Source organism: Chelonia mydas, chromosome 3, assembly GCF_015237465.2.
Source record: "Chelonia mydas isolate rCheMyd1 chromosome 3, rCheMyd1.pri.v2, whole genome shotgun sequence".
NCBI lineage: Eukaryota > Metazoa > Chordata > Testudines > Cheloniidae > Chelonia > Chelonia mydas.
The window spans coordinates 4,886,628-4,914,358 of NC_057851.1; the positions used below are offsets into that span (position 1 = coordinate 4,886,628).

The 27,731-nt window shown below is 52.8% G+C and overlaps 1 protein-coding gene and 1 long non-coding RNA gene across 2 annotated transcripts in view; one reads left to right on the forward strand and one right to left on the reverse strand.

The window, feature by feature from the left end:
* Positions 1-1,793: 1,793 nt before the first annotated feature.
* On the reverse strand, positions 1,794-13,786 carry LOC122464884. The gene is made up of 4 exons (XR_006289286.1): positions 13,647-13,786; positions 3,655-3,793; positions 2,027-2,238; positions 1,794-1,933 (listed from the first exon to the last, which is right to left on the reverse strand). It is a non-coding gene; the product is annotated as an uncharacterized LOC122464884 (long non-coding RNA).
* The window catches only part of CHRNA2 (cholinergic receptor nicotinic alpha 2 subunit), a 29,757-nt gene continuing 3,825 nt past the window's right edge, over positions 1,800-27,731 (forward strand). The window contains exons 1-7 of the mRNA XM_043542041.1: positions 1,800-2,205; positions 2,819-3,024; positions 8,764-9,277; positions 19,249-19,400; positions 22,299-22,343; positions 23,204-23,313; positions 24,515-25,589. Of these exons, the coding sequence (XP_043397976.1) occupies positions 9,205-9,277; positions 19,249-19,400; positions 22,299-22,343; positions 23,204-23,313; positions 24,515-25,589 (1,455 nt within the window). The 5' untranslated portion in view covers positions 1,800-2,205; positions 2,819-3,024; positions 8,764-9,204. The remainder of the gene's footprint in view (positions 2,206-2,818; positions 3,025-8,763; positions 9,278-19,248; positions 19,401-22,298; positions 22,344-23,203; positions 23,314-24,514; positions 25,590-27,731) is intronic.

Genomic DNA, 27,731 nt, shown 5'->3' on the forward strand with positions numbered 1-27,731 from the left:
CCCAGCACCCCTGCTCTGCAAACCAGCTGCCTGACCATTGTCGAGTCTGTTCTTGGCATCCCAGCAGAGGAGAGTTTGAAGCAGGGGTAGGAGGTAGCTCTGTGGACGACTAGGGGAGTGAGGGGCAGCAGGGGAGAAAGGAGGAAGGTGCTCGTTGGAAAACGTAACAAGTTGGCGATGGAGGCAGGGCTTAGGGACCAATCGGACCGTTAGATGGACCGGGGCTGCCCAGGGCTATTCCCGGCCCTCTGCACGGAGGTGAATTCCCCTCCCATGGTTCTTTAGACCTGCCTTGACTTTCCAGCCTTGGATTCCCGCAGCAGAAGCGGGCCCAAGGGGTGTTTTTGAAAGACACAGAAGTTGCCGTGTCAGTCAGAACCCTGCTAGGAAAGCTCCCGGTGTCAGCGGAAAGAGCGCCCCCTCTTGCACACACTCACACTCGCACACACTCACACTCACACACACACACGCCCCGTACATTTCACCGCTCCCCTGGAATCCTGTATCCAGCCCTTCAAGCTCCGACCCTGCCAGAAATCAGTCATTTTTTACAGCTCTAAAAATTAGCTGCAGGTTTGTAAATTAACTCCCCATGGCCGCACAGGCTCAGTGTTGCTTTCTAATCTGTGTCCTCCTTTGTGCGCAGATGGCCCGATAAAGATGAATCGATAGTCCCTGCTATACAGGGCTCTGTATCCTTCCCTTAACCAAGGCCAGCTTTTCGGTTGACTCATGCGCCCCCTAGTGGTCCATGCACATTCCCCCCGGCCCCGCCGTGGTATCTTCAGCTTTGCTCCAAGCTCAAATGTCCTAAAACATCAGATCTAACGACCCATCCCGCCCACTCCCCGGCGCCCAGAACAAGCTTCTGCTATTTCTTTGCAACTTTTAATCTCATACCCAACAGGCAACTTCAGAAAGTGAACTGGACCCACGCACACACAGAGGAACGTACGAATTCCCATGCTGGATCCGAACCAGACGTGTGTGCACAGCTCCTAGCACAAAGAACAGGAGCCCCATTCCTGGCTGGGTGCCACTGCAATACAGACACTAATTAATAATACCACTGATGGACATGAGGGACAGGACGGACTCCCAAGCCTGAGGGAATTAACTCACACGATGACAAATGGAATCTGTCCAGAGGGAGATTTTGTGTGTGTGTGAGTGAGAGAGCAAATGTCCACAGGGACAGATTGTATCTGTGTGTGCGTGTGTCAGTGTGTGTCCAGGAGGAGAGATTGTATCTATGTGTGTCAGTGTGTGTGTCCACAGGGGAGAGATTGTGTGTGTGTTCATGTGTCAGAGTGTGTGTCCAGGAGGAGAGACTGTATCTGTGTGTGTCCCCACAGGGAGAGATTGTATCTTTGTCTGTGTGTCGGTGCGTGTGTCCAGAGGAAGAGATTGTATGTGTGAGTGTGTGTACGCGCATTGTAGCCCCTTCCCCTTTATTTTAAGTCCCCAGGACATTTGCTTCCATTCCCCGCGCTTCCCCCAGGCTCTCTCATACACAAGATGCTCCTGCTCCGGATGAGCTGTGCCCTGGAAGGGCTGGTGAATAAATCATGATGCTCTGGTGCTTTACAATCTGGGGAAGTGGCTCCATTAGCTCCCCACAGAAGAGGAGCCTGACTGAAGCCGGAGCAAGCAGATCTATTTGTAAAATGAACCCTCTGTCCCCAGGCCCCGAGCACCCCCCTGCCGCCATCACTAACTAGATGATTCCGCCGGTGCCTCCTCCCCCTACTCCCCTCACGTCGTCAGGGTTTAGTGTAAGCGCTGGGGAGATCTTCATCAGTCTTGCCAGTGCTGGCTGAGATGCAGCATCCCTGAGCAAGGCGGCCACACTCAGCCAAGGCATGAAACCGCCGGGACTGGGAGAGAGATCACAACTAGGGCCACTGGGTTCCTGCAGCACTGTTCAGTGAAGCTGGAGAGAGGGGAGCGGAAGAGAGGCGGACAAGGAGTAGGGGGACGAGGGGAGAATAGATCATTTTGCTCCAGAGCTTGTGCATCTTCTCACCGGGGGTTTTGATCAGCCCCTCCTGCGCCGTGGGGGTGCGGTGGGGCTGCAGACTGAGCAGGAAGCTGTCGTTTCTGATTGCACGAAGGAACTTTGGTTGGACAACACTGAACAGGGCTCCAGCTGGCATCTTCCTTAGGCTTCCCGACCCTTCCTCCTCCACGCGCTTCGTCCAACGGGTAAGGGGTCTCTTTCTGATCTTGGCAGGTTCGCTAGGAGAGGAGAGCACGCCCAGGGAGATGAGATGCATGTGCTTAGCAGCAAAAGGGGAGCAGAGCAAAGCTTAGCCAGCAAACTCAGCGATGAGGAGAGCAAAGGTACTGGAAGTTTTCTTGCTGGTGCGTGAAGTTCCTTTTAAAACCCTCCTCTAGCCTGCCTTTGAAATCCAGACATGAAATAGTTTGCTTCACTGTATATATAAATCTGCTTCACTTTACGGCCTATATGGTGTTCTGTACCGTGATGGCCTTTGATCTCCTCTTTAGCAGGAAGGAAGCATACATCATTCATCAGATTTACACTGTAGCTCTTGAAATACACGTATACACGCAGCCCTTCATGGTACATATTTCTGCTCTCACACACACACACACACACACACACTCTGAAACCTGTCTTAAGTGGAGACGGGTGTACTATTCAAACGGAACAATTTATGTTGTTGAATGTTATTAAAGTCAAAGAAATTATCCAACAACTAACCATCTCCATTATTAGCCTATCCCTCCTAGAATAAAACACCCGGTAGAGGAACAGTTAAGTGACTAAAGAAACGTGGCTCTTAAATTATAGGTGAGGCAGAATGGCCCGAGACTGTGAGCATTTTGGAAGCTCTAAGGGGGCTGCGTAAGACAAGGAGTTGCTGCCTGGAAAGGAGACAAGTGTCCAGAGAAACATCCTCAAATGTTACTGATCACAAGTGACCCGAGAGAAATGGAACCTGGCTGTTAAACGCGAGCCATGAAGAAAATGATCTGTGCAGGGCATACGGCTAAAAGGTATGTACGGATTTATTAAGCACATTTCAGCTGGAATTTCTAAAAGGTAAAGTGAATGATGCAATGTGTAGAATTGCTCAGTTCAGTAAATGTAACCGTGTCCTTAGGAAACATTTCCATACGTATAGCTAGATGCGTGTGTGTGTGTCAAATCTCTGCCTCTCGCACATAAATATGTTACACATCACAGTCACACATCACTCATTCACATACACAAGTCACATAACACACACGACACGTGGCAGGCTCCAAACACCCAACCCCACACATTACTCAAAACGGTCACACAACACCCATCCACACACACACATATGACACATACCAGCCACACAATGCCCATCCATGCACACATTACACATACCAGTCACACAACAACACATTATATACACACACATACAAAAGCCACACACACACACACACTCACAATCTTAGTTTCATAGATTTTACCCTGCCTGGACCTATGTATTTCTCCCTCTCCTATTATTTATCTATTTATCTCTGCAAAGTCTTCAGCTATTGTATGTATAAAATACTCAACTTTCTTTTGCATCACATTGTATAATTATGCCCACAGAGATGGAGTAAATGCAGGCAAAGTCCACTGTATGCATTGCTAATTGTTTCACTTACATTTAGATTTCTTCTCCAAACCCGGGGGGATAGTATCTGTAATTTTCTTTTCGACACACACGAGTGAGCATTATTTCTTCTTTTGTCTTCAAACCCTTTTACCATCAATGGATTAATCAAGGCAGCGGCAAGCTGACCACTGTTCAAGAGATAACGATGAGTTAACAAGGTCTCTTTTTTTCTTAAACAAGTCAGTGAAAAATTAAGCCCAATGAAGCATCTTAGTTACTAAACAAACTCATCCCGCTTCTGATTTGTGCCGAGTAAAATCTGAGATCTTTGCTGAATCCGTCTCTTCGGGGATTAAAGAAGTTGTGTGTTGCTTAGGTCTTTGGAACGGCATCTCGTGAGTGCTCTGTTTGGAACTCAGGGTCAGATTTGGACAAACTACAGTGACAAACAAGACCGGGGTGTCTTTTCATTTTAAAGCCAGTGAGAGAGGTGATGCATGCCAAAGATGCAATATGTATTCCCTACCCTTTTTGTGCTCTGATCAACAGCTGCTTTTCCAATTGATGTGATCTATAGGCTGGAATCTAGCTGTGCAAATTCATACAAATTCTGCCTTTTGGTCTTTTTCCAAGCATCGCCAGTATCCTTTCCCTCCTACAAGGAGATATCTTTCCTCCTGGGAAAAGGAATTGAAAGGGTCCTATGATGAAGTTGAGAAGATTAGAGAGAATCTTTCTCTTTCAGAACTGAATTATATTAGTGACTCCGTTTCCCCCCTTCTCAAGGAGTGAGATCTCAGTATGTACAAGGAATCCAAGTGTCTCTCCCCGCTCCCTTTTGGTTCAGGACCCACATCAAATGAGAGCCACCCAATGAATTTGCTTTCCAAGCTTCGGGAAAAAAGCTTGTAGGTACCAGGCCAGATTCTGTACCCACCGCATCCCCTTTGTGTTGCCCCATTGGTGCAAAGGGGCTGGAAAGCTGCCCTGGCAAAGCAGCTGGGGATGCCCCAGGTGGTGTACAGCCAGTATAACTCCAATAAGCTTTGCTGGTGAAATGGCCATCTCAGAGGTGTGTACCCTAGAGCAGCCCCAAGGCTGCTCTAATTTGTGCTGAGGAGTAAAAGGGCCCTTCCTGTCACCCAGCTCAGGGAAGGCTGGAACAAGCTAGAAAGCCAGCTGCACCATCCCACCTGGGGCCTGTTCCAGCTGAAGATCTGGCCGATCTGATCCAAATGCACCAGCCTTATGCGCCAGTCAGTGTCATTATTCAGGCTAAACTCCCACAGGTTTCAGTGGACGTTCTGTCTGACAAAGTGCTTTGAGACGGGGCCACTGGCAGAATCCAGACCCCGCCCCGGCTCCGTCTTACTTCCCTCTGCTTTTTCAAAAGAGGGGTGTTAGCACTGATTATTTCTAGGAGACATACTTTGCATGTACATAGCCCTTTTCACTTGCTCTCAAAGGCTCTAACAGATTTATAGCCCCTTACAAATGGGGAAACGGAGGCACCAATAAGTCAAGCAGCTTGCTCATGATTGCACAGTGAACCAGCGGCACAGATAGTATTTGAGCTCAGATCTTTCAAAGCCCAGCCCTGTGTTCTAGCCATGAGGCCATGCTGCCCCATCAGCCTTCCTCCTCCCCCCGCCCCCATCTGCTCAAGCTCACACCACTGGGGACACATGCAGGCGATAAGCAGCAGTCAGAGCTGGGTAGTGCGGACCTGTGATATGAAACCCTTTCCCACCCCACCGGGATTGTCTTTTCCCTGCGCTGAAGGGCCGGGCAAGGCAGGTTGTAGTCCCTGGGATTGCGCTGGCTCTGTCATTGGTCTGACATCTCTTGTGATGCAGCACACTCTGCTTGGAAACAAAGGGCAGTCCCTAGCGTGGGGCGCAGTCCTCCTGCTCCGGAGGCAGGGGCATGAGGAACCTGCAGGTAGAGGGGGCAGTGCCCTGGCTTGGTACATCTTTAGAATGGTGTAGCCACCACTCCCACCCCACAGCCAGCCTGCCCAGGCTATGGCTCTACCCAGGGATATTCCCTCTGCACGGCCCCCAGCCCTGGCCCTCCTGAGGGCAGCCACATTGCCGGTCATCTCCTGCATTTGTGCCCAGAGGGGGGAGAGCCTCATACGTTCTCCCCTCTCCTCGCAGAGACTGAGCCAAGGGACAGCCTGGACCTGGCTTCAGCTGGACGGGCCACTCAGAACTGGGGATCTGCTGCGCAGGGCTTTCCGCAGAGCTGGCCAGAGAGGTCAACAGCAGCAATGGCTCTGCAGAGGGGACGGCAGCAGTTGAATAGGCAGCAGATTTAAAACAAACAAAAGGAAGGGTTTTTTTCACACACCGCACAGCCAACCTGTGGAACTCCTTGCCAGAGGATGTTGTGAAGGCCAAGCCCATAACAGGGTTCAAAAAAGAACTAGAGCAGTTCATGGAGGATAGGTCCATCAGTGGCTATTAGCCAGGATGGGCAGGGATGGTGTCCCTAGCCTCTGTTTGGCAGAAGCTGGGAATGGGCGACAGGGGATGGATCACTGAATGATTCCCTGTTCTGTTCATTCCCTCTGAAACACCTGGCACTGGCCACTGTTGGAAGACTGGAGACTGGGCTCGATGGACCTTTGGTCTGACCCAGCGTGGATGTTCTTATGTCTAATACCTCAGTTGGATTAGCGCAGACAACGGCCCCAACCTTCTTCCCCTTGCAAATAGCACCCCCCCCCTGCAGCTCCCCGGGCTCCGCAGCATGAAGCCCTGACAACCCGATGGGCTCTGCAGCTTCCCTGGGCTAATGAGGTGTCAGGGGTCCCTCAGAGTGGGGGAGTGGAAGACCATCCACCAGGGTGTCCCCATTCAGGGTATAAGTGATGTAGGCACCTTGGCACTGTTTTATAGTGTCTTGGACACCCAGGCCCAGGCCCAGGCCCAGCCCCAGCCCCTCAAAGGTGCCTAGGTGCCCATTTCCCAGGGAAATCACTGCTCAGGGCATGAGATGAGCATTGGGCATGAGCTGAAATGAGTAAGGAATCTCCACTGCGTACGGGCACAATCGGGGGGACCATCCTCCGAAGCACCTGGCATTGGAGATTGTCGGGGGCTGGGTTGGATGGACTGTGGGTCTGGTCTGATGCAGAAACTCCCCTGCTCTGAAACATCTGAAATTATTGCATCCTGTGCACACTGAAGGTTGCAATTTGCCTCTCTCGCGCTCCTGCAAGGTGGGTATTTTGCTTCCTCTGATTTGCAGTACAGCTTGATAAATCAGGCAGGGGTGTGAGAGGCCATGGGGCCTGGAAAAGCTGGAAGGAACCTACAGATCTTCACTTGTTTTTGTGATCCTGCAACAACCCACCACTGTGGTGCCATCAACAGGAATTGACCCCACAGCCTCTAACATAAGAACATGAGCATGGCCACACTGGGTCAGACCGAAGGTCCATCGAGCCCAGTCTCCGGTCTTCTGACAGTGGCCAATGCCAGGTGCTTCACAGGGAATGAACGGAACAGGGCAATTATCAAATGATCCATCCCCTATTGTCCACTCCCACCTTCTGGCAAACAGAGGCTCGGGACACTCAGAGCATCGTTTTACATCCCTGCTCATCCTGGCTAATAGCCACTGATGGACCTATCCTCCACGAATTTATCTAGTTCTTTTTTGAACCCTGTTGTAGTCTTGGCCTTCCCAACATCCTCCGGCAAGGAGTTCCACAGGTTGACTGTGCGTTGTGTGAAGAAATACTTCCTTTTGTTTGTTTTCAACCTGCTGCCTCTTAATTTCATGTGGTGACCCCAAGTTCTTGTGTTGTGAGAAGGAGTAAATAACACTTCCTTATTCCCTTTCTCCACACCAGTCAAGATTTTATAGACCTCTATCATATCCCCCCTTAGTCGTCTCTTTTCCAAGCTGAAAAGTTCCAGTCTTTTCAATCTCTCTTCATATAGAAGCTATTACATACCCCAAATCATTTTAGTTGCCCTTTTCTGTATCTTTTCCAATTCCAATATTATGTTTGAGATGGGGTGACCAACTCTGCACATAGTATTCAAGATGTGAGCGTACCATGGATTTATATAGAGGCAATATCATAGAATCATAGAATATCAGGGTTGGAAGGGACCTCAGAAGGTCATCTAGTCCAACCCCTTGCTCGAAGCAGGACCAATCCCCAATTAAATCGTCCCAGCCAGGGCTTTGTCAAGCCTGACCTTAAAAACTTCTAAGGAAGGAGATTCCACCACCTCCCTCGGTAACCCATTCCAGTGCTTCACCACCCTCCTAGTGAAAAAGTTTCCTAATATCCAACCTAAACCTCCCCCACTGCAACTTGAATTATGAATATGATATTTTCTGTCTTATTACCTATCCCTCTCCTAATGATTCCCAATATTCTGTTCGCCTTTTGGACGGCCGCTGCACATTGAGTGGATGTTTTCAGAGAACTGTCCACAATGACTCCAAGATCTCTGTCTGGAGTGGGAACAGCTCATTTACACCCCATCATTTTATATGTAGAGTTGGGATTATGTGTTCTAATGTGCTTCGCATTTATCAGTATAGAAATTCACCCCAAAGGGCAATCCCCTCCTATTTGAGCTAAAGGTTAGCTTCATTCGATGGATCGGTAGTAGGCTGTTTTCTTGTGCATGGACCTGCCTCGTAATGGGAATCCCGACAGCTTTGCTAATTACCTGTGCTGTACAGTAGCTGCTGTAAAACCCTTTGAATCCTTTACTGCGATGCAAGCTTTACACCCCTTATGTGGCGATATGGCTTGGTGAAGCCCAGCCAGTCTCGGGGCTCTTGGGAAGTTCATTCTCTCGTCAGCAGTGCTCGAGCCCCTCTGCCCCAAAGCCGGGCCGGATCCTTGGTGTAAGAGCCCCAAAGGGCACTGGAAATGCTGCTACTCTTTATCCATAAGGGGCCTGCGCCGCATCTGGGGTAAATCAAGGCAGACTCACTGGGGACAGCGCTGCAGTTAGTGTAACTCCAGTGCCACTCCATTGACTTCAGTGACCAAACAAGCCAAAACCTGGCTGAAAATCAAGGTCTCCGGGGCCCATTCTATGTTAAGCCCTGCCTAGCCGAGCCCGACAGGTCCCTCCAAATGGGCGTCTAACAGCAGTGTCCTCTCGTTCTGGCTTTCTAGGAACAAGGTGGCCCGTGTGCAGCACAGCTGAAGGAATGCAGCTCATCCCACCACGTGGACCAGCCCCTGGGATCAGCGCGGATTGAAAATCAGAGCTGGGCGCAGCGTGCAGAGGGACGGGAAGCCAGCTGACTAGCAGCCACACTTTCAACACTCCAGACAGCCCTTCGGCTCTCCCTGCTGCTTGCCCGCCCCTGACTCGGCAGCTCCCCACCTCCTTACTAAAGGACACTTGTTAACACTCAGGGGACCCCCCTCCCCAGCGGGAGGTCTCGGCTAAGCCACATCCACTGCCACCGTCCACCCAGATTCACTCCCTGCTCTCTTTTGCCCCCTGGCGAAGACTTTGCAAATGAAAGGGGCTGTACTGGGGATTGCTGCCTGTGGGAGGATCAGTGTAAGGGGACGGGGTGGGGAACGGTGGTGCTGGCCTCCCGGAACATGGATCGATTCACCAGCGGATTCCCACCTCTTAGGAACATGGTCGTGTGGTGCTTCGTCCTGCTCCGATCAGGTAAGGGACTGCTGTGAATACTGAGATTTGACAAAGGCCAGTGGCTGGACCACAGGACTGGGAGCCAGGAACTCCTGTGGTCTAATCCCGGTGCTGCTCCCTGGGGCCTTGGCCAGTTTGTTTAATTTCTATGAGCTTATTTCCCCTATCTGTAAAATGCTTTGAAAATTAAAAGCTACTGTTTAAATGCCACATAACCACCTTTCCCATTCGATTATCAGCAGCGTTTGAACTGAAGACCTCTAGTAATAAAAGCAGGAGCATCTTTCACTTGAGTTAAAGGGGTAACTCCTTCAGCTAACAGTTGTAGTAGGCTGTTATGTGTATCAGCCACTGTGGGGCCAGAGAGTCACACCATGCTAGTATGGTCCTGAAGGATCCCAAAGCAGTTTTGCAAACTGTCAAACCATTTGATATCAAACTGGGAGGGCGTATCTAGTGGGGTCCAACAGGGGCCAGTCCTGGGTCGGGTACTACTCAATATTTTCATTAACAACTTGGATAACAGAGTGGAGAGTGTGTTTATAAAATTTGCAGCGACACCAAGCTGGGAGGGGCTGCAAGCACACTGGGGAACAGGATTAGAATTCAAAACGACCTTGACAAATTGAAGAATTGGTCTGAAGTCAACATGAAAGCAGGATGCTGGCGGTGGTTTGTGAAATGGAGGATGGGAAAGGGGCTGGATTGACATCTCTGAAGACATACAGCAATGCAGGCTTCCCACCTCCCCAGCCCTGCCAATGTCCCTCAACCCCAGCCCAACGCAGCAGGCTGATGGGGAAACCGAGGCACCGGAAGGCAAAAAGGGCCTGTGGTGAGTGAATGGCAGAACTGGGGCTAGACCCTGGGTCCCAGGTCTCCTGATGCCCTTAGCCACTGGGCAACACATACCTGGTTTCCCCCCCTCTCTCAAATCCCACAATCCCTGCTCAGTGTGCTCCTGTATAGACAGTAAAGATCACCCTCTCTGACTGACTTTGAGCCCCGCCTTGACTGACTTTGAGCTCCGTATAACCAACATGAGCCTCTGTGCAGTGGTCTCCAAGACTCATTGCTCTTTAAAAAGCAAAACCTGACTGACCTTCACAACCGCAAGGCCACGCCCGCCCTGGTGCCAAGAGAGAAGCAAGGGACCCGCCACCTCCACGTGCTCTGAAGGCAGCTCCAGCTGAACCTTGGCACCGTAGGGGGACCCTGGGGGGAACCGAGTTGGGGGTGACTCAGTCCAGCGTCGGGGGGGGGCTCGGTAACTACAGCTGGACGGGATTGACTCCCCTGGTTGCAATCTCCGCAGAGATGGCGAGGATGGGACAGAGCCTGCGCTCCCCTCTTCTCCCTGAGAAGGGTCCTTCCATGGTGCTGGTGCAATGCAAGAAGCTCTCCCAGCTGCTAGCCAGAATGGGGTAACCCCCGGCCTCCTGCTAGTGCCCTGTACGTCACCCTGTGTGTTCAGCAGGGCCCAAGTCGTGTCTCATTCCTGGGCCCAGGGGTGAATTTCACCCTGAAAAGAGCAGCGGGATGGACAGACGGAGGGCTGGACAGACACTCCCGCACACACAGGCTGCACCCAGTGAATCCACAACGCCGCATCTCCCTGACACTGATCTAAGCAAGGGTGGGGAGGGGAGCTGCCCCTGCGCCTCACTCACGCAGACGGATCCAATTGCAGTGATGTGCTGTCATGTTATCCCCACGGGCCCACGCCCATCAGAGAGGGTGAAAGCCAGTAAGCAGGCGCCAGGGCCGGGGAGAGACGCACCGGCTCTCATTAGCGGCTGTGGTGTGAAGGAAATGCGAGCGGCGACTGGGGATTGTCTGCACAAAGCCTCGCCGGGGAAAGTTCTGGGTTTTCTGCAGACGACAGGGAGGGAAGAGATGGTCCAGTGGGAAAAGGGAGGGTAGCTCAGTGGTTAGAGACCTAGATTCAGTCCCGTCCTCTGCCACAGACTGTGGGCGTGACCTTGAGAAACTCACTCAGGCCCAGGTCCTTCAAGAGAGTGGGGCACCTTACTCCCAATGAGGTCAGTAGGGTCAGGCCCCTGCATGACATTGAGGATCTCAGCCTGAATCTCTTTGGGCCTCAGTTTTCCCCATCCATAAAATGGGGATCATGACAGGGGCTGCCACAGCCCAGGGCAACTGCCCCTATGTTTCCCCTGAAGGGCACCTAACTCTCAGGCTCCTGGACCCCCAGCTGTTGCCGCTCTTGGGTGGAGACCCATGTCCCTCTCCCTTCTGAACGGGTATTTCCAGGTTGCGCAGGTCCCTGCCTTCTAGGTGTCTTTCCCCGATCAGCCAGGCTGCCCAGGGACAGCTGCTGGGTTTCTCTTCTAGGACAGTTAACGGTGTAATTGCTACCGTTATAAGGTACAGTAACTCCTCACTTAAAGTCGTCCTGGTCAACGTGGTTTCATTGCTGATCAATTAGGGAACATGCTCGTTTAAAGTTGTGCAATGCTCCCTTCTAACACCATTTGGCAGCCGCCTGCTTTGTGCACTGCTTGCAGGGACAGCAGCCCGTTGGAGGGAGCGGGGAGGGGGGGCGGCTTGGAACCAGGGTGGACCGGCAGCCCCCCCATCAGCTCCCCGCTCCCCTAAGTTCCCTGTGCAGCAGCCACCCAGCAGACTACCAATTGCCAGCAGTTCAGCTGTCCCTCCCCCATGGCCATGTGCTGCTCCTGCCCTCCGCCTTGGAGCTGCTCCCTGAGCCTCCTGCATGCTGGGGGGCTAATGTCAGGGTGCCCCCTCGCCCTTGCTCCTGCACCCCGCTTACCCCATCTCCATAGAGCAGGGGGACACACGACAGGGCTCAGGACGGAGGGAGCTTCCTGGCAGCAGCTGTGGTCTCAGCTTGCTGATTAACTTAACAAGGCAGTGTACTTAAGAGTGGGGTCAGCATACTTCAAGGGGAAATGCGCATCTCTCTCCCACACATAGGGTGTGTGTCTCTGCCTGCCATGCAGTCTCCCCTCCCTCCATTCAGTGCTGCCTTGTAGAGTGTGAGGCTATATTAACACCAATGTGTTAACCCTTGAGGGCTCAGCCGAGTGCTAGCTCATCGTTTAGCAGTAAGGCATTCCCTGGGAAATACCCGCCCCCCCCCCCGACTTCACCACCTCAACCCAGCTTCACAACCATCCTTGCTGTGTGCAGTATTACATTGTTTGTGTAAAACTTATACTCTGTGCGTGTGTAAATATAAAATATAGTCTTCTGTGTGGCAAAAAAAAAAATTCCCTGGAACCTAACCCCCCCCCCATTTACATTAATTCTTAGGGGGAAATTGGATTCGCTTAACATCGTTTCGCTTAAAGTCGCATTTTTCGCTAAGTGAGGAGTTACTGTACCACCCAGTGGTTCCTGTGCAAGCCTGCTTTATTCTGAGGGTAAAATCATTACCGAGAAAACATACTGGAAACAAGAAAGGACTCTCCCTGCATGCTAATAAGCCCACCGGAGATCCCCCACCCCCCGAACCCCTGCCCCATCCTGTACATGGATTCTGGCAGGTCCTTCAACCCCCCATCTTAGGCATAGCCGTGTGGTTCCCCATTCAGCCCAGCCCCACCTCAGGACAAGCCTCCAGTCCTCCGAACCCTCCGCTAAGGACAGGGGTCCTGTCTCTTTGCTGGCCCCAGAAGAAGGCCCTCAGCCAGTTTTAAACCAGTCTGTTTAACCACAAACACTTTCTTTGGCCGTGGGGCCCTGGAGAATCCAGTCTATATGCAGCTCCTCTCAGGGGCTTCAAAGAGCTGGTACCAGAGGAAGTACATTGGCCTCCCGCCTCCCTTGAGGCCACCATAACATACCCCCAATTGCATGTTTAACACAACGGACCCCAAAGGTTTTAACCCTCATTCAATCAGGTTTCCCGGGAGTCAATGAAGTTTATCTTCCGTCCATCAAGTTTGTTGGAGACATTACAGGAGATTGCTGGGGTCACAGGGGCAATCCCGAGGGGCACGGTGCGGTTCTGTAGGCATGCCACCCTCAGCTGCCTTGGGGTTCTTGCAATAATTCACTCCCAGGCCAGAATACTGGGGGGAGGGATAGCTCAGTGGTTTGCGCATTGGCCTGCTAAACCCAGGGTTGTGAGTTCAATCCCTGAGGGGGCCATTTAGGGATCGGGGCAAAAATTGGGGATTGGTCCTGCTTTGAGCAGGGGGTTGGACTAGATGACCTCCTGAAGTCCCTTCCAACCCTGATATTCTATGAACACATAAAGAGCCCCTCATCCTTGTGGAGCCCTATTTATTAAGTGGTATCAGAATACATCCCTTTTGGTCCCTAAGTCCCCAATCTTGTTCCTCCTAAAGTGTCTGGAGTTCCACCACCCTCTTTCTTGGGGCCTATGTCGGTAACTTACCTCAGTTTCCCCTCCTTGGTCTGGAGTATCACAGCCTTCCTTCTGGGCCCATAGCTCACACTGCTGCAGTCTTTGAGCCGTTTCTCTGAGATGGCCCCTCCTAAGTCTGTCCTTTGCCTCCCAGCTGGCTGCTCGCTCTCGGGGGTGACTCTCTTTTACCCTCAGGCTTGGGACTGATTTAGCTGCATGACCTACCTGCCAGGTGGCTGAGGTAACTTTTCCCACCTGGGGAAGATTGCTGAGGGAAGCACAGAGGCAGCTGGTGCCATTATCTCTTTAGATTGATTTCAAGGGGAGTTAGGCAGCTCTATACCTTTAAGGATCTGGGCCTCAGCACCTTTCAGGATCAGGCCCGTTGTCAGTGAATTCCTCCCAACTTGCCAGGCCACTGGGGGCCTGCCTGATTCATGCTTATGGGCACGTCGCGGTCAGCTGGCCAGACACGCGGAAGAGCCGGTGGCATTCTCAGCCCAGGCAGAAGAGATTTCGCCTCCTGCTTGTTTGCAGTTAAAAGCCCAGCCAGAGGCAGTGCGGCGAACCGTCCAGCCCATCTGTGAGTGGGGGAGAAGGAAGGGAGATCACAGCCGGGCTGACCTCAGAAAAGCCCCAGTCAGAGCAGTAAGCAGACAGAAGCTATCAGTCCAGCAGGCTGTAAACCAACCTCACCCTGAGCGTGAAACTAGCCAAAGCCTTGTCAACTATCTTGGCTGGAATCACTCTGCCCCAGCAGGGATGAATGACATTGTCTACACAGGCCCTTTCCATCATGCGTGTGGGCCCGATCCGCCACTGATGTAAACTGTGGTAGCCCCCTGGGGTGACCAGACTCCCAGTATTATCAGCACTGTCCTGGTATTAGGGGCTTTGTCTTATATACGCAACTATACCCCGCCCCCCAAAAAGTCCTCATTTTTCACACTTGCTGTCTGGTCACCCTAGGTAGGTGTGACACTCTGTTCCACAGAGGAGGAACCCCCATATTCATCACTGTCATGTAATTATGATACATTTTGGACAATGTATGTCTTGTGAGGAATCATTTGAAAAGTCTTGATCTGTTGAAGATTCTTATCCAGTTGGATTGTATGTGCTGTCCTTGGAGGGGAAGAGATGAAGTTTTGCTATGTGTGTTTCTGAACTATGTTGTGAGGCTGGGAACACCCACAACCAGCCTTTCAGTTACAACAAAGGAGCAGCCATCAATAGCCGGCGGGGCCGGCTCTAGGCACCAGCAAACCAAGCATGTGCTTGGGGCGGAACTCTGACCCCTCCCCCCCCTGGCTGCACTTCGGCTTTTTTATTTATTTATTTATTTATTTTTGCGCTCGGGGTGGCAAAAAGCCTAGAGCCGGTCCTGATAGCCGGATGGGTGATTAATGGCTCATCAACACCCAAACCACTATCTTGGAGATTTCTTGGAGAAGGCAGGTACACAATGGAGGCTGCGCCTTATCCCCCTGTCACGGCAAAGATCTTTCCAGCAAGCTGAAAGAAAGTACAAAGGGAGACAGTGACATCATCACTTGGCCTTCCCCCACCCCCAGCTCAACACCTGGAAGAACATCTGGAGGACAAAGACTTTGAACTGAGGGAGTTTGGTCCCAGGTTTGAAAGGGGTCCAGTCTGCGTACTGAGGAACTGTAACCTGCTTATACCATTGGTCAGGGTGAGAAAAGCTGTTTGATTCACCCCTTGCTTAGACTAAACATTTAGGATTTAGAATGCGTGCTTCTATTTTTATTTCTTATGGTAACTCTCTCTGACCTGTATGCCTACCACTTCTAATCACTTAAAATCCACCTTCCTGTAGTTAATGAGGTTATTTTAATGTTTTATCCCAGTGTGTTTGTCTAAAGTGCTTGGGGCATCAGCTCAGGTTACAAAGGCTGGGACACGTCCTCTTTCCTATGAAGAAGTGTGAACTGAGTAATGAACTTACACTGGCCAGGCTTCTGCCCGGTGCAGGACTGGGGAGCTGGGGGAATTGGCTGGAGCCTCTCTCTTGATGGGTCATGAGCAGCTGGGAGACCATTCATGTAACTCAGTTGGGTGCATCCATGCCTGTGGATGGCTGTGTATGTGCAGTGCTAGTCAGAGGCTTGTAGCTTGACAACAGCCTCACAGTGGGAGGGAGAGCCCAGGCTGGTGGGTTTGGAGGGCTCAGAGGTCCCACAGCCCAGGGACCCGGTCACAGTAGGCCCCTGGAGTTTGGTGGAGCTGAGCTGCTCTGCCCCAGCCGATGATCCAGCCCCACGATTTCACACTGGCCCCTGGAACATCTTCAAATCACACCTGTGTGCTGTACAACACAGCCACGCTGGGGCTGCAGCCAGCGCAGCTAGGGGAGACTCAGCCAGAGTCCACGGCCCTTTGCTCCTCCACAGCATGGCTGGCAGCGGCCTTCCCACTGCAGCCTCTTCCTTTCCCAGCCGGGGCTGGCGATGGCAGGTGGTGACAGCGCCCAGGACTCTGGAGCCAAGACCTGGTCCGGGAGCCCAGGACAGAGCGTCGGTACGGAAGCCCCCTGCGGCCATGCCTAGCTGGTCTGCTGGCAGGTCACACTCCAAGGGGGCAGGGGAGGGGGAGGAGAAGTGGCGCTTTAACCCCCACCACACGGACTCCTGCTCCATCAGCTGGAAGTCGCTGGCGATTTGCAAACCCCTTCCTGCTGCGGGGGCCCGTTCCCCACTGCCCTGCACCCGGTCATTTCCACCGGTCCAGTGGGAAATAACGGTGCGGGGTCCGAATGGTTAGAAACATCCCTCCCTGCCTGTGCTCAACGACCCTCCCGATGACGAGACCCATTTCTAAGACATAGCCTGCGTCTCTGCTTACCACAGGTTCATTCAGGGTCACGCCGCTGGGCCTGATCCCGGCTGGTGTCATCTGGCATCGTGCCATTGACAGAAATGTAGGGATGGGGATTTACACCTCCTGAAAATCTGGCCCCATTGACTTTGATATGGCTGGGGGTGATCTACACCAGCAGGGGATCTGGCCCCTTTACTGTCAATGGAGGGACGCTGATCTACACCAGCAGGGGATCTGGCCCCTTTAATGTCAATGGAGGGACGCTGATCTACACCAGCAGGGGATCTGGCCCTCTGTGCTTTGTGTACAGTTTCTGCCTTTTCCTGGCCTTGCGCACTGTAAACAGAGGATTTGACTCGCTGCTCCGTGACTCCAGTTTAACGCCGGTGTGACACCATCACAATCCGTGCAAAGAACCCTGGTGCAAAACTGGAGTAGAACAGCAGTGACTCAGGCTCTGCATTTGGGGGCTAAATCTGATCTGACAGCATCTTGTTAAAACCGGGAGCGCGGTGCTTTCTGGGCTAGCGACAGCAGAAACTGCGTCTCACAGCCGTAGCTAAAGCGGTCGCTGGCTAACGTGTGCAGGGTCGGCATAGCCGTCTCGTTCCCAGGATACTCGAAAGACAAGGCAGGGGAGGTAACATCTTTTACTGGACCAAGTTCTGTTGGTGAGAGAGACGCTTTCAAAGAGCTGGTCCTGAAGAACCACCTGTAAGCTCAAAAGCTTGTCTCTCTCACCAACAGAACTTGGTCCAATAAAACAGTGGACCGCAGGCTGTGGTCCGCAGACCCCCAGGGGTCCAGGCTATGTCTGTGGTGTCCGCGAAAGACTTGGATTGAAAACTGACCGAACAGAGTTCAACTCTATATTCAAACAATAGAGCCGCACTCCAATCAAAAATTTTTTCGGGGTCTGCAAATGAAAAAAGGTGAGAACTACCGCGATGAAAGATATTACCTCGCCCACCTGCTCATGTGACAAGTAACGTTCCTGGTTCCCGGAACCAGCGAGCCCCTTAGCACCCGTTGGGCCAGATCCCCCTGCCCTAAAGTCACCTGGTCCGGCCACAGAAGGTTCCTAACAGAAGTACTAAAGGGGGCTCCCTCCTACCTCTCCCACCCGTGCAGCTGGCTGGGGGGAAGTGGGAGGGGCTTGGAGATCCCCCACTGCCAGGATCAGCTGGTGTGAATTCAGGCTCAGGGGAACTGACCTGGCACAGAGCTGCCCCTCCTCGGTTGGGCCCAGCTGCAGGGCATCTGGCCCCATGCTGGGAGATGGCATCTGCTTTGATTTGCTCCGTTGGTCCGTAGCGCCAAATCCCATCGATCTCCAGAGCGGGTCTGGGTGCCCACGTTCAGGCCTATGCAGAGAACTAGAATGTAGCCTTAAAATCCACCCCTACGGCGGTTCCCCTGCCCTGCAGTGCGGATTACACTGAGATCCTGCTTAAGCAAAGCCAGCACCGCTGCCGTCCTATGGGCCAGCTGGGATCTTCCAGCTCCAGGGTCTCCAGCCTGTTGCGATAACTGGGCCTACAGACTTTCCCTAATGGCGAGCGCAGCTGTGAAAAGCGAGTGTGAGTTCATCAGACGTCACAATAGCAAATACTGTGGAATAGCAAATGTTGATAGGAAAGGGATCAAAAGCAAGACCAAGAGGCTGAATCAGTCGAAACAAAAAGGCCCCCTGGTGCAGTACAGCGCAAGGACCGTGGTAAGATCCTGGCTGGTAAACACGAAATCACGTGTGAAACCGGAAATCAGTGAACCAAAAGGGGTGTGTCAGGAAGTAGGCCTCATTGGTGGACAAAACAATGAGGGGCCGGGCTACTGCGCCCACCAGTCCTTTGGTGGGTGCGTAAAGAGACTTTGGGGAGAAAAATTGGCTCCTGGAGCGAGCGTCACCATCATGGCTGCCACCCCCACCATCTCCTGCGACCCCAGACCTTCCTCATCTGAATCCTGACCAGGCTGGGCCAGAGAGAGGGACCCAGATGACATCACCACCTCCCTTGACTCAGGCTAAATCCCAAACACCACTTAGGCTGGGACACTGTCACCCCGCGCCCCCCACGTATACTTACTTCTTTTTGTTCCTTTCTCTTTTTTCCTTCTGGCTTGTAAAAGTCTGGTTTAGCCAGCCGAGCCTGTGTATTTTGCAACCCTGCTGTAAGCCAGTGATCAGAAAGAGGCAGCTAAAAGCAATGCCCTAAGCAAACTGGGACAAGTTTGCCAGATCTCAGATTTCCTCTCTTGTGTCTGTTTGTCTTGTTTTGCCTTCTAGGAAATCGGATTGGACTTTAACTCCGGCAATAACAGCTGTACCAGCCAACCTCCGCTAACTTCTCTGTTCCCCAAAAGGTCCATTATTGCCATCTGTGACACCCGCTAAGAGACTGTTGGACTGGGGGGTGGGGAAGGGGTTCCTTCTAAAATCTCTCTCCAGCTAAAGGGAACAAGGGATGTGGTTAAAATGAAAGCCTCATTTAATACGTCGTATTCCAAATGCTTTAACTGTGTTTTGATTCTTTTCTGTCTCGTTAATACAAGGTTAAAAGGATGTTTAATGGTGTGTTTGCCACGGAGCTAAGCAGGCTGAGGTCTCCGCTTACCAGACCCTGAGCCTCGTTTAACACTGTTTAACGTTGGACAGTGATAGGCTCATGTTAACACCTTTGGCCCGTACAATCTATCTGTATTAATCCAGCATTAGAGGAAGTGCTGAAGTGCCCAGGCCGAAAGCAAACTAGCTCATCCGTATGGCTTTTTCTGTCTCCCGTTGGTTCAGTGTCTGTCCAGGACCGGACTCACACGCACGCCGAGGAGCGCCTCTTCAAGTACCTGTTCACCAGCTACAACAGGTGGTCCCGGCCAGTGCCCAACATCTCTGACGTCGTGATCGTCAGATTCGGGCTGTCCATCGCTCAGCTGATCGACGTGGTACGTATGTGAAGCCGGACTCTAATTCCGCTTCTAAAACCCTCCACAGAAGGGCAGGACATTTATACTAGCACCTGGGGTTACAGCAGGCAACTGAAGCCTAGCAAGGGCTGCATCAGCCCTCATACTTCAGGGCACGTGTGCATCACCAGCTGGGGTCAGGAAGGAACTTCTTCTCCCCGCCTCCGGATAGTATATTGCACATTTAAGGGCTGTAAAAGCTTTTATCCTCTTATCCTTGCAGTTCAGGAGCGCCGGCTACATTTCCTTGCTCGGCCATAGACTCACTGTGGGACTTTGGGCAAGTCGGTTTACCGCTTTGTGCCTCGCTTCCCCAGCTGTAGAATGGGACCTACGATACTTCCTTTGTCTGCCTTGGCTACGTAGGGTGTAAACGCTTTGGGTGCATCTACACAGCGAGCGGCAGCCCACGGGTGCAAGTCTCAGAGCCAGGTTCAGCAGATTCAGGCTCGCGCTCCGGTGCTGAAGAGAGCTCAGTAGACATTCAGGGCCAGGCTGGAGCTCAGGCTCTGGGGCCTAGGGGCCTAGGATGGGGGTGGGCTTGAGGGCTCGAGCTCCGGCCTGAGCCACTTATCTACACAGCTATTTTTAGAGCCGTACTATGAGCCCCACTCTGTCGCTCTGGGCTTTGATACACACTTGCAGCGGACTGTATAGACATATCCTTAGAGGCAGAGATGGTCTGTCACACTGGGTCCAGGAGGAACCCAGCACCATGGGCCCCAGGCCTCTCGGTACTTCTCGAGACCCAATATATAGTAATAATAAACTCTTTAGAATTGGCCACAGCTGGAGACACGAAACTGAACTCGAGGGAGCGTTGATCTGTTCACTGCAACAATTCCTCTGGTCTGCTGGTCACGTACTTTCTCTCTCACTTTCTGGACACGAAGATAAATGAGCTCAGCTGGGGATGTTTAGCACAGCCAGTCAGCGTTGGCTGACACAAGATAAAATAGGAGCCAGGCCACCATGAAGTACTTTAAATGTAACGGGAATTACTATAAAGGGACCACGTGTTGCCTCTTGTCTATAAAAGGAGTGTTAAGAAAACACAGTGACAAAGATAAAATGCATTGGGATGGGTTTTGTTTAGTACCTCGTCTTCCAAACAAGATCTCAGTTCTCAACCACACCGTGCCAACCTTGGTTTGAGATGATGAAGTGTTCACAGGATGGGAGCCGGTAGGTTGTTAGCCCCCCGTGCCCTGGCCACATTGCAACGTGAGTCATTATCTTCCACTTAACTAAACTGCCCCTGCGGTTCCAGCTGGTGGCGGTATTCGTCTTTACTTCCTGTCCGAAACTGTTGTCCGGTGTTGCTGTGTGGCTGTTACACAGCTGTTGCGCTCCACCCCAGAGGTGCAGCAGAAAGTAGATGTTTAAGGCCAAAAGGACCACTGTGATCATCTTGTCCACCCTCCAGCAGAACACGGGCCAGAAGAAGTCCCTGAATTCACTGACCAATAGCTGTGATTGAACTAGAAAAACATCCACTCTTGATTTTAAAATGGCCAGGGATGGAGAATCCCCCCCAGCCCTTGCCAAATTGCTCCAGTGGTTCATTAAAAATTGTCCCTGAATTTATCTGGCTTCAACTTCCATATAACGGGCTTTCTGTTGCTCTGAAGCAACTCCAAAGAAACCTCAGTCAAAACCGAACAGCAGGAAGAGTGAAAACAAAGTATGTTTGATTTGTAAAACCCTTCGAGCCGCGATAATCTCAGGGGTGGCTAGTGACACGGGGAAAGAAATTACTGTTAGTGTAACTGGGCCAAAATTCTGCACACCAGGAGGATCCCTCTGAAACCAGCAGTAACTGACGTGAAACTGACAGTGCAGGGGGATTCCCGCTAAGGTCATTCCTTTGCCATCAAGTGCCATGGAAGCTTTCCAAGAACCACAAGGGGTCAGGAGCTCAGGTTTATATCAGCAACATGCGTCTCCTCAGCCTGGTGGGGAGCTAGTCGCTTCATTTGGAAGCTGTTCCCTTTTTTCACTGAAGCATTTGAGTGCCTCTCAGTTAGCACTAAGCACTTACACTAGGAAGTCTCTCGAATAGTCTTTCCACTATCTATCTATAAAACTATCCATCCCACATTAATCACCACGATATTTAAGCACTGTTACCCCTGGAAAAGGGGTAAACAATGAGATGGCAAAATTTGCAGACGATGCAAAATTACTCAAGATAGTTCAATCCAAAGCAGACTGCAAAGGGTTTCAAATTAATAGGCAGCAGGTTTAAAACAAACAAAAGGAGGAACTTTTTCACACCATGCACAGCCAACCTGTGGAACTCTTTGCCAGAGGATGTCGTGAAGGCCAAGACTATAACAGGCTTCGAAAAAGAACTAGATAAATTCATGGAGGATAGATCCATCAATGGCTATTAGCCAGGAGGTGCAGGATGCAAAACCGTGCTCTGAAGTGTCCGTAGCCTCTATTTGCCAGAAGCTGGGAGTGGGCGACAGGGGATGGATCGCTTGGTGATTCCCTAGTTCTGTTCGTTCCCTCTGGGGCACCTGGCACTGGCCACTGTCAGCAGACAGGATACTGGGCTCGATGGACCTTTGGTCTCACCCTGTGTGGCCCTTTTTATGTAATGCCCATACTTTGGTAACTACTAATGGCATGCCATTGCCATTTAGTGGCCACACACCTAAAGGAGATAAAATCTCCCTCTCTCCATAGCTGGCATTCATTCCTACCAGTATCCAAGCTCTGGAGGAGGGTGGGAAAGGTAACAGTTGGGTCTTGCGCTGAACTGGCCCAGTGGAAGCAGCTGGTTTCAGGTCTAGCGTTGGTTTTCTCCATTATGATCAAACAAACTCTCCTCCTCTCTCCTTTCTCCCCTCCCCACCATACCCCTAACAGGATGAGAAGAACCAAATGATGACCACAAACGTCTGGCTGAAACAGGTGAGGGATCATTTCCCAGTGGGGTGCTGGGAGGATAGGTGGGTTTCCCAAGTCACGAGGAACCTCCCGGGGCTTAGGAGTTTGGTTCAGAGAAGTCCCGACCAGCCTGGCGGCCGCAGTCTACCAAACCTTCTTGGGGTCAGAAACTTCATGAGAAGAGCCTTGGATACTGGATTTCAGCCTCGTCGCCCTGATCTGTGTGAAACCCGAGAGATAGGATGCCCCAGGGGTTTGGCAGTGGTGCATGGTGACTTTACCCATGTGAATATGGCTGAAATCTAGCCCATGTGAGAAGTGGCTGGAAGCAGTTCCTGTCCCACAGCTGCTCAGACTTTGTGAACTGGGTTGGTGGGTCTCAGCCCAGGTCCCCGGGGATGGGCACTGAATGGACCCCAGTGACAGGTCTCTGAAGCGGCTCTGCTAATGCCGGGTTTAAAGCATGTTGATGGGACCATCCATGGGGAGCTGATGGCTGTGCAGCCTGTGCTATACCTGCCCTATAGGGAGAGACCTTCACTCAGCAGGAGTGGCAGCCTGGGAGCTTTCACCAGCACGGAATTCCCACCAGCACCCAGATGCCGCGGGGATGGGCACTTTAGCAAAGTGCCTAATAATGATGAAGACGTGTTTGAAAAGAGAAAATCAGCTCAGGAGGAACTGAGCAGTGACCCAGGACCCGTTTAGCTCATGTAGGAGGGGCCCATGCTTTGGACACTAAACATCCGAGGGGCCCCATGATGAGCTTGTCACACGAGGACGCTGTACAGGAATGGTCGCCCCGCTCCCTCTGACGGCTGGATCCCCGGCCCTCACTGGGCAGCACGTCCATCTCAGACCGTTCTTGCTCTTTCCTCCCCCAGGAGTGGAGTGACTACAAGCTGCGCTGGAACCCGGCGGACTTTGATAACGTCACCTCCATCCGGGTGCCCTCTGAGATGATCTGGATCCCGGACATTGTGCTGTATAACAAGTAGGTGGCGCCACTGCGCAGATATGGCAAGGCCAAGATCTTAGGGATGGAGAGGAGGCCTAGGGGGTCCCATTGGGCAGTATACAGCCGGCAGCATCCATTCCATGCCTGCCGCCTGCAGGCCAGGCCTTGCGGAGATGCCGGTCCTGATCCCACTTGCAGTTTGCACCGATTGAAATCAGGAGTAACTCCTAACTGGGAGCAGAATCAGGTGCATGGCAGCAGGGAGCCAGAGAGAACCACATGGTCTGTCTGTGTCCAGCAGCCTGAGCAACGAATCCCCTTCCCATGCATTACAGCCCAATTTCCCATGCTATGTCCACCAGGCAGGGCCCTCCACGTCGACAGCATGTTCCTGCTTGTGTCTTGCTGCCACCTTCTGGTGCATCTTGGTCACTAAAGGAAACGTTATTCTTGACCCGGGAAGGGCCTGCTTTTAAATTAACGGCTGGCCTCATTAACAGATTCAGTCACAGAGCAACCGCGTCCTGGGGAATTGGGTCGGAGCCGGGTTCCTGGGTTCCAGACCTGCACTGCGTCATTTCATGACCAGCTGCCTTGACAGACTGGGTCTTCAGCGGACCCAGGCCCGGCCATGAGTTTGCAGAGTTTCGTGCCGCACGCTCAGTGTTCTCCCTTGCCATCCAGACAGGAACCTTGCTGTGCTCGGCTGCAGAGACATCTCAAAACACCCCCAGGCTTGATCCCCTGCTCTGGGGCCGCCCCACTGACTTCTGCCTGATCTGTCCATCCAGCCACGCTCATCACCACAGTATCTGAGCACCTGCCATGGGGTTGTGTTGGGTCACTGAGCCCCTCTGTGCCTACCCACCTTCATCACACATCTCAGCTCCTCCCCAGGACCTGATCCCCCCATTTTGCAGATGGGGACACTGCAACCCAGAAGAGTTAGTGGTGACATTCACTCCCGTGCAAAGGGCCAGGCACCACTTTGTCCCTCACGCCTGGGACGTAAGTGGGGCACTGGCACTGGCTGTCTGCATGGGGTGGAGTGATTTGCACAGGGGGTCTGCAGCAGGGCCAGGAACTCAAACTGAGCTCTTTTGAGTCCCAGAGCTGAGCTAATCACAAGCCCTTTCTCCCCTTTTACTGCTCCTGGTGGATTTGGCCTTGCCTCTCCCACGCCTGCCACTTTCTCCAAGTCTCTCACCACTCTGACCCCTGCTCCTCTGTCCTGCAGCGCCGACGGGGAGTTCGCAGTGACACACATGACCAAAGCCCACCTCTTCTCCAACGGCAAGGTGAAGTGGGTGCCGCCAGCCATCTACAAGAGCTCGTGCAGCATCGACGTGACCTTCTTCCCCTTCGACCAGCAGAACTGCAAGATGAAGTTTGGCTCGTGGACGTACGACAAGGCCAAGATCGACCTGGAGAGCATGGAACGTGACGTGGACCTGAAAGACTACTGGGAGAGCGGGGAGTGGGCCATCATCAACGCCGTGGGCACCTACAACACCAAGAAGTACGACTGCTGCACGGAGATCTACCCCGACATCACCTACTGCTTCATCATCCGGCGCTTGCCCCTCTTCTACACCATCAACCTCATCATCCCCTGCCTGCTCATCTCCTGCCTGACCGTGCTGGTCTTCTACCTGCCCTCCGACTGCGGGGAGAAGATCACCCTCTGCATCTCCGTGCTGCTCTCCCTCACCGTCTTCCTGCTGCTCATCACCGAGATCATCCCTTCCACCTCGCTGGTCATCCCCCTGATCGGCGAGTACCTCCTCTTCACCATGATCTTCGTCACCCTCTCCATCGTCATCACCGTCTTCGTCCTCAACGTCCACCACCGCTCGCCCAGCACCCACAAGATGCCCCGCTGGGTGCGCGTCGCTTTCCTGGACTTCATCCCCCGCTGGCTTTTCATGAGGCGGCCTCCGGTGCTAACCCCCCAGCAGGGGCTGATCGGGGAGTACGACCCGCCTGGCGCCAGGCTCAGCACCTCCAGGGGCTGGCTGGAAACGGACGTCGATGACACATGGGGGGAGGAGGAGGAGGAGGAGGAAGAGGAGAGGAGGCACCCCGGACACGCGCCCCTCCAGACAGGCTCCCACAAACACAGCGTCCAGTACCGCCCCGGCTGTGACCGCCACCTGGGCACGGGGCCGGGGGCCCAGGCGCAGTGCCCGCCTGCCAAAGGGGACAGCTTGGGGTCAGATCCCAGCCTGCTGCTGTCCCCCAGGATCCTGAAGGCCTTGGAGGGGGTGCACTATATCGCAGACCACCTGCGGGCTGAGGATGCTGATTTCTCGGTGAGTCTGCGCCCCGCTGGCTCGGGAGGGCTGGGCCCAGGCACCTTGGGCCTTTCCCCTCCTCTAGCCATCGGTGGGAGTCTGGCCCATTCCAGGTGCCACCATCTGATGGCTATTCAGGGGCCCGCGTGGGGCGAGTGGGCGGGAGTCAGTCTAGTTCCCCGTGGCGAGGCACCCCCTGCATTGCCACCGGGGAAGCAGTCACAGCAGAGAGGACCAGGCAGGGATGGGCATGGGGAACTGGCTTTCCTCCTCTCGCCCCCGCGGGGTCCAGGCCCCGGGACTGGGGAGAGGCCCGTCGCTCGGGCAGGGTGAAGGGGGCTTGCTCCGCTTGCTGGCCCTGCCCCAATGCCCCCAGCTGTCCAGCCGGTGCTGCATTCACCCACAGCCATCATCTGCAGCTGTTCCATGACCTCTTGGTCGGTTGTCTCCTTGCCAGGGATGGGGGAGAGCTAGGAAGAGGTGGGGCTAAAAATGAATGAACTATTCACAGGCCCGTGATTGCCTGACAGGAGAGGCCTGTGCAGTAAAGGAGCGTGTGATTGGTCAAATGCAATGAGCCAAATTCATTCACTGGTGGGACTCCATTGAGGCCCAAATGCTGGGGGGGGGGCTGGGCCAGGACAAGCATCTGCACTCAGCTGCAAAGCAGAGCCACCGGACCATGGCTTGAACGGCATTTACTCTCCTCGGGTGTCACTGTGCCCCGAGAGACTCTGAATTAGCAGACATCCAGGCTGAGCTCTGCAGTGAGGGACACACACACCTAGCTTGGGTCTTCTCAGCACTGGATTAAAGCTACATGTGGCCTGGATAGGCCAGTTCTGCAGGGCCTCAGTCATTGCTCCTGCATTTCCAGCCGACTGGGCAGGTGTGCAGCCTCAGGGCTGGTTTTATTTGCCCCAAACAGTGGTCTTAGGAGGGGAGTATTGTCTAGTCTCGTCGCTCTGTTCTCACAGTTTCCTTCAGTGTATGCTGAAGCCCCGTTGAGGTATTTATCCTCTCCTAAGATGCAGGGGAGGTTGTTGGCCCCAGGGAACTAAGGCACAGGGAGAGAGACGAGGTGACTTGCCCAAGTCGCCTGTAGCAGGGGCAGGAATGGAACAGCTTCCAAGGGGAGCCGGGATTTTTTTCACAAACCCACCCCCTCCCCCAGCGCCAATTCATCAAAACTGAAACTTCACGCAACAGGGTCGGTGCTGACAAAGCTTCTGACTTGGAACATTTCGGGGAAAAGAAGTTTCCGACCTGTCCACATGTCCCACTTGGACATTTTCGAACAGGAACTTTGGAGTCGAAACAACTTTTTATTTAGAAATGTGAGTAAAGTCAGACTAAAAATGGAATAAAACTTGACGTAACTAGAACCCTTCTGCCAGTTGTAGTCAGTGGCAACCAGGGCCAGGTTCGATATCTAGGGGCTCCCGTTCAACAATACAACACAGACCCAGCTCGAGCCCCCACCCAGGAACGTGGGACAATTACACCCCATCCCTGGATGCCTCTGAGAGGAAATACGTCCCCTCTTGCAAGCACAGTGTAGAAAAGAAACTTTTAATGAAAGGAGAGAAGTTACCCAACATTAACTTGGGAAAACGCCGCAAGCCGGATTCATAGACATAAAATAGTGAGCAAAACACCCACCCCAGAATACACGGGCCAGTGTCTTTTGCCTCAGATTTGTGAGTTCTACTACCAAAAGTTCCTTTAACCTGCCCCTCCTTTCTCCCTCCGCTGCACCCCACTCACAGTTGCTGTCCTTGGTCAGGGAAGACCCAGAGTTCAGAGATGCATCTGTGTGAGTTCACCTCCCACTCTGGAGAGGGGGGCGCCTGGCTCACTCTGCTGTCCAGGCTCACACACTGCCAGCCACCCACCCCTTGTGATCCCAGCTGTTAGCCGTGGAACCTCACTGCTAATGCACGCTGGGCAGTTTCTTGCCTCACAGATACCAACCCAAAGCAGGTCTCATGGTTAGGCTGGGTTACTAGTGATTTCAGTTCTATTAGCACACAACAGGACTTCCAACTCACTCTTTACCAGCTCTCTTACTACACAACTGTTGTAGTAACAGGAAAAACGTTTTCACTGGGAGGGTGGCGAAGCACAGCAATGGGTTACCTAGGGAGGTGGTGGAATCTC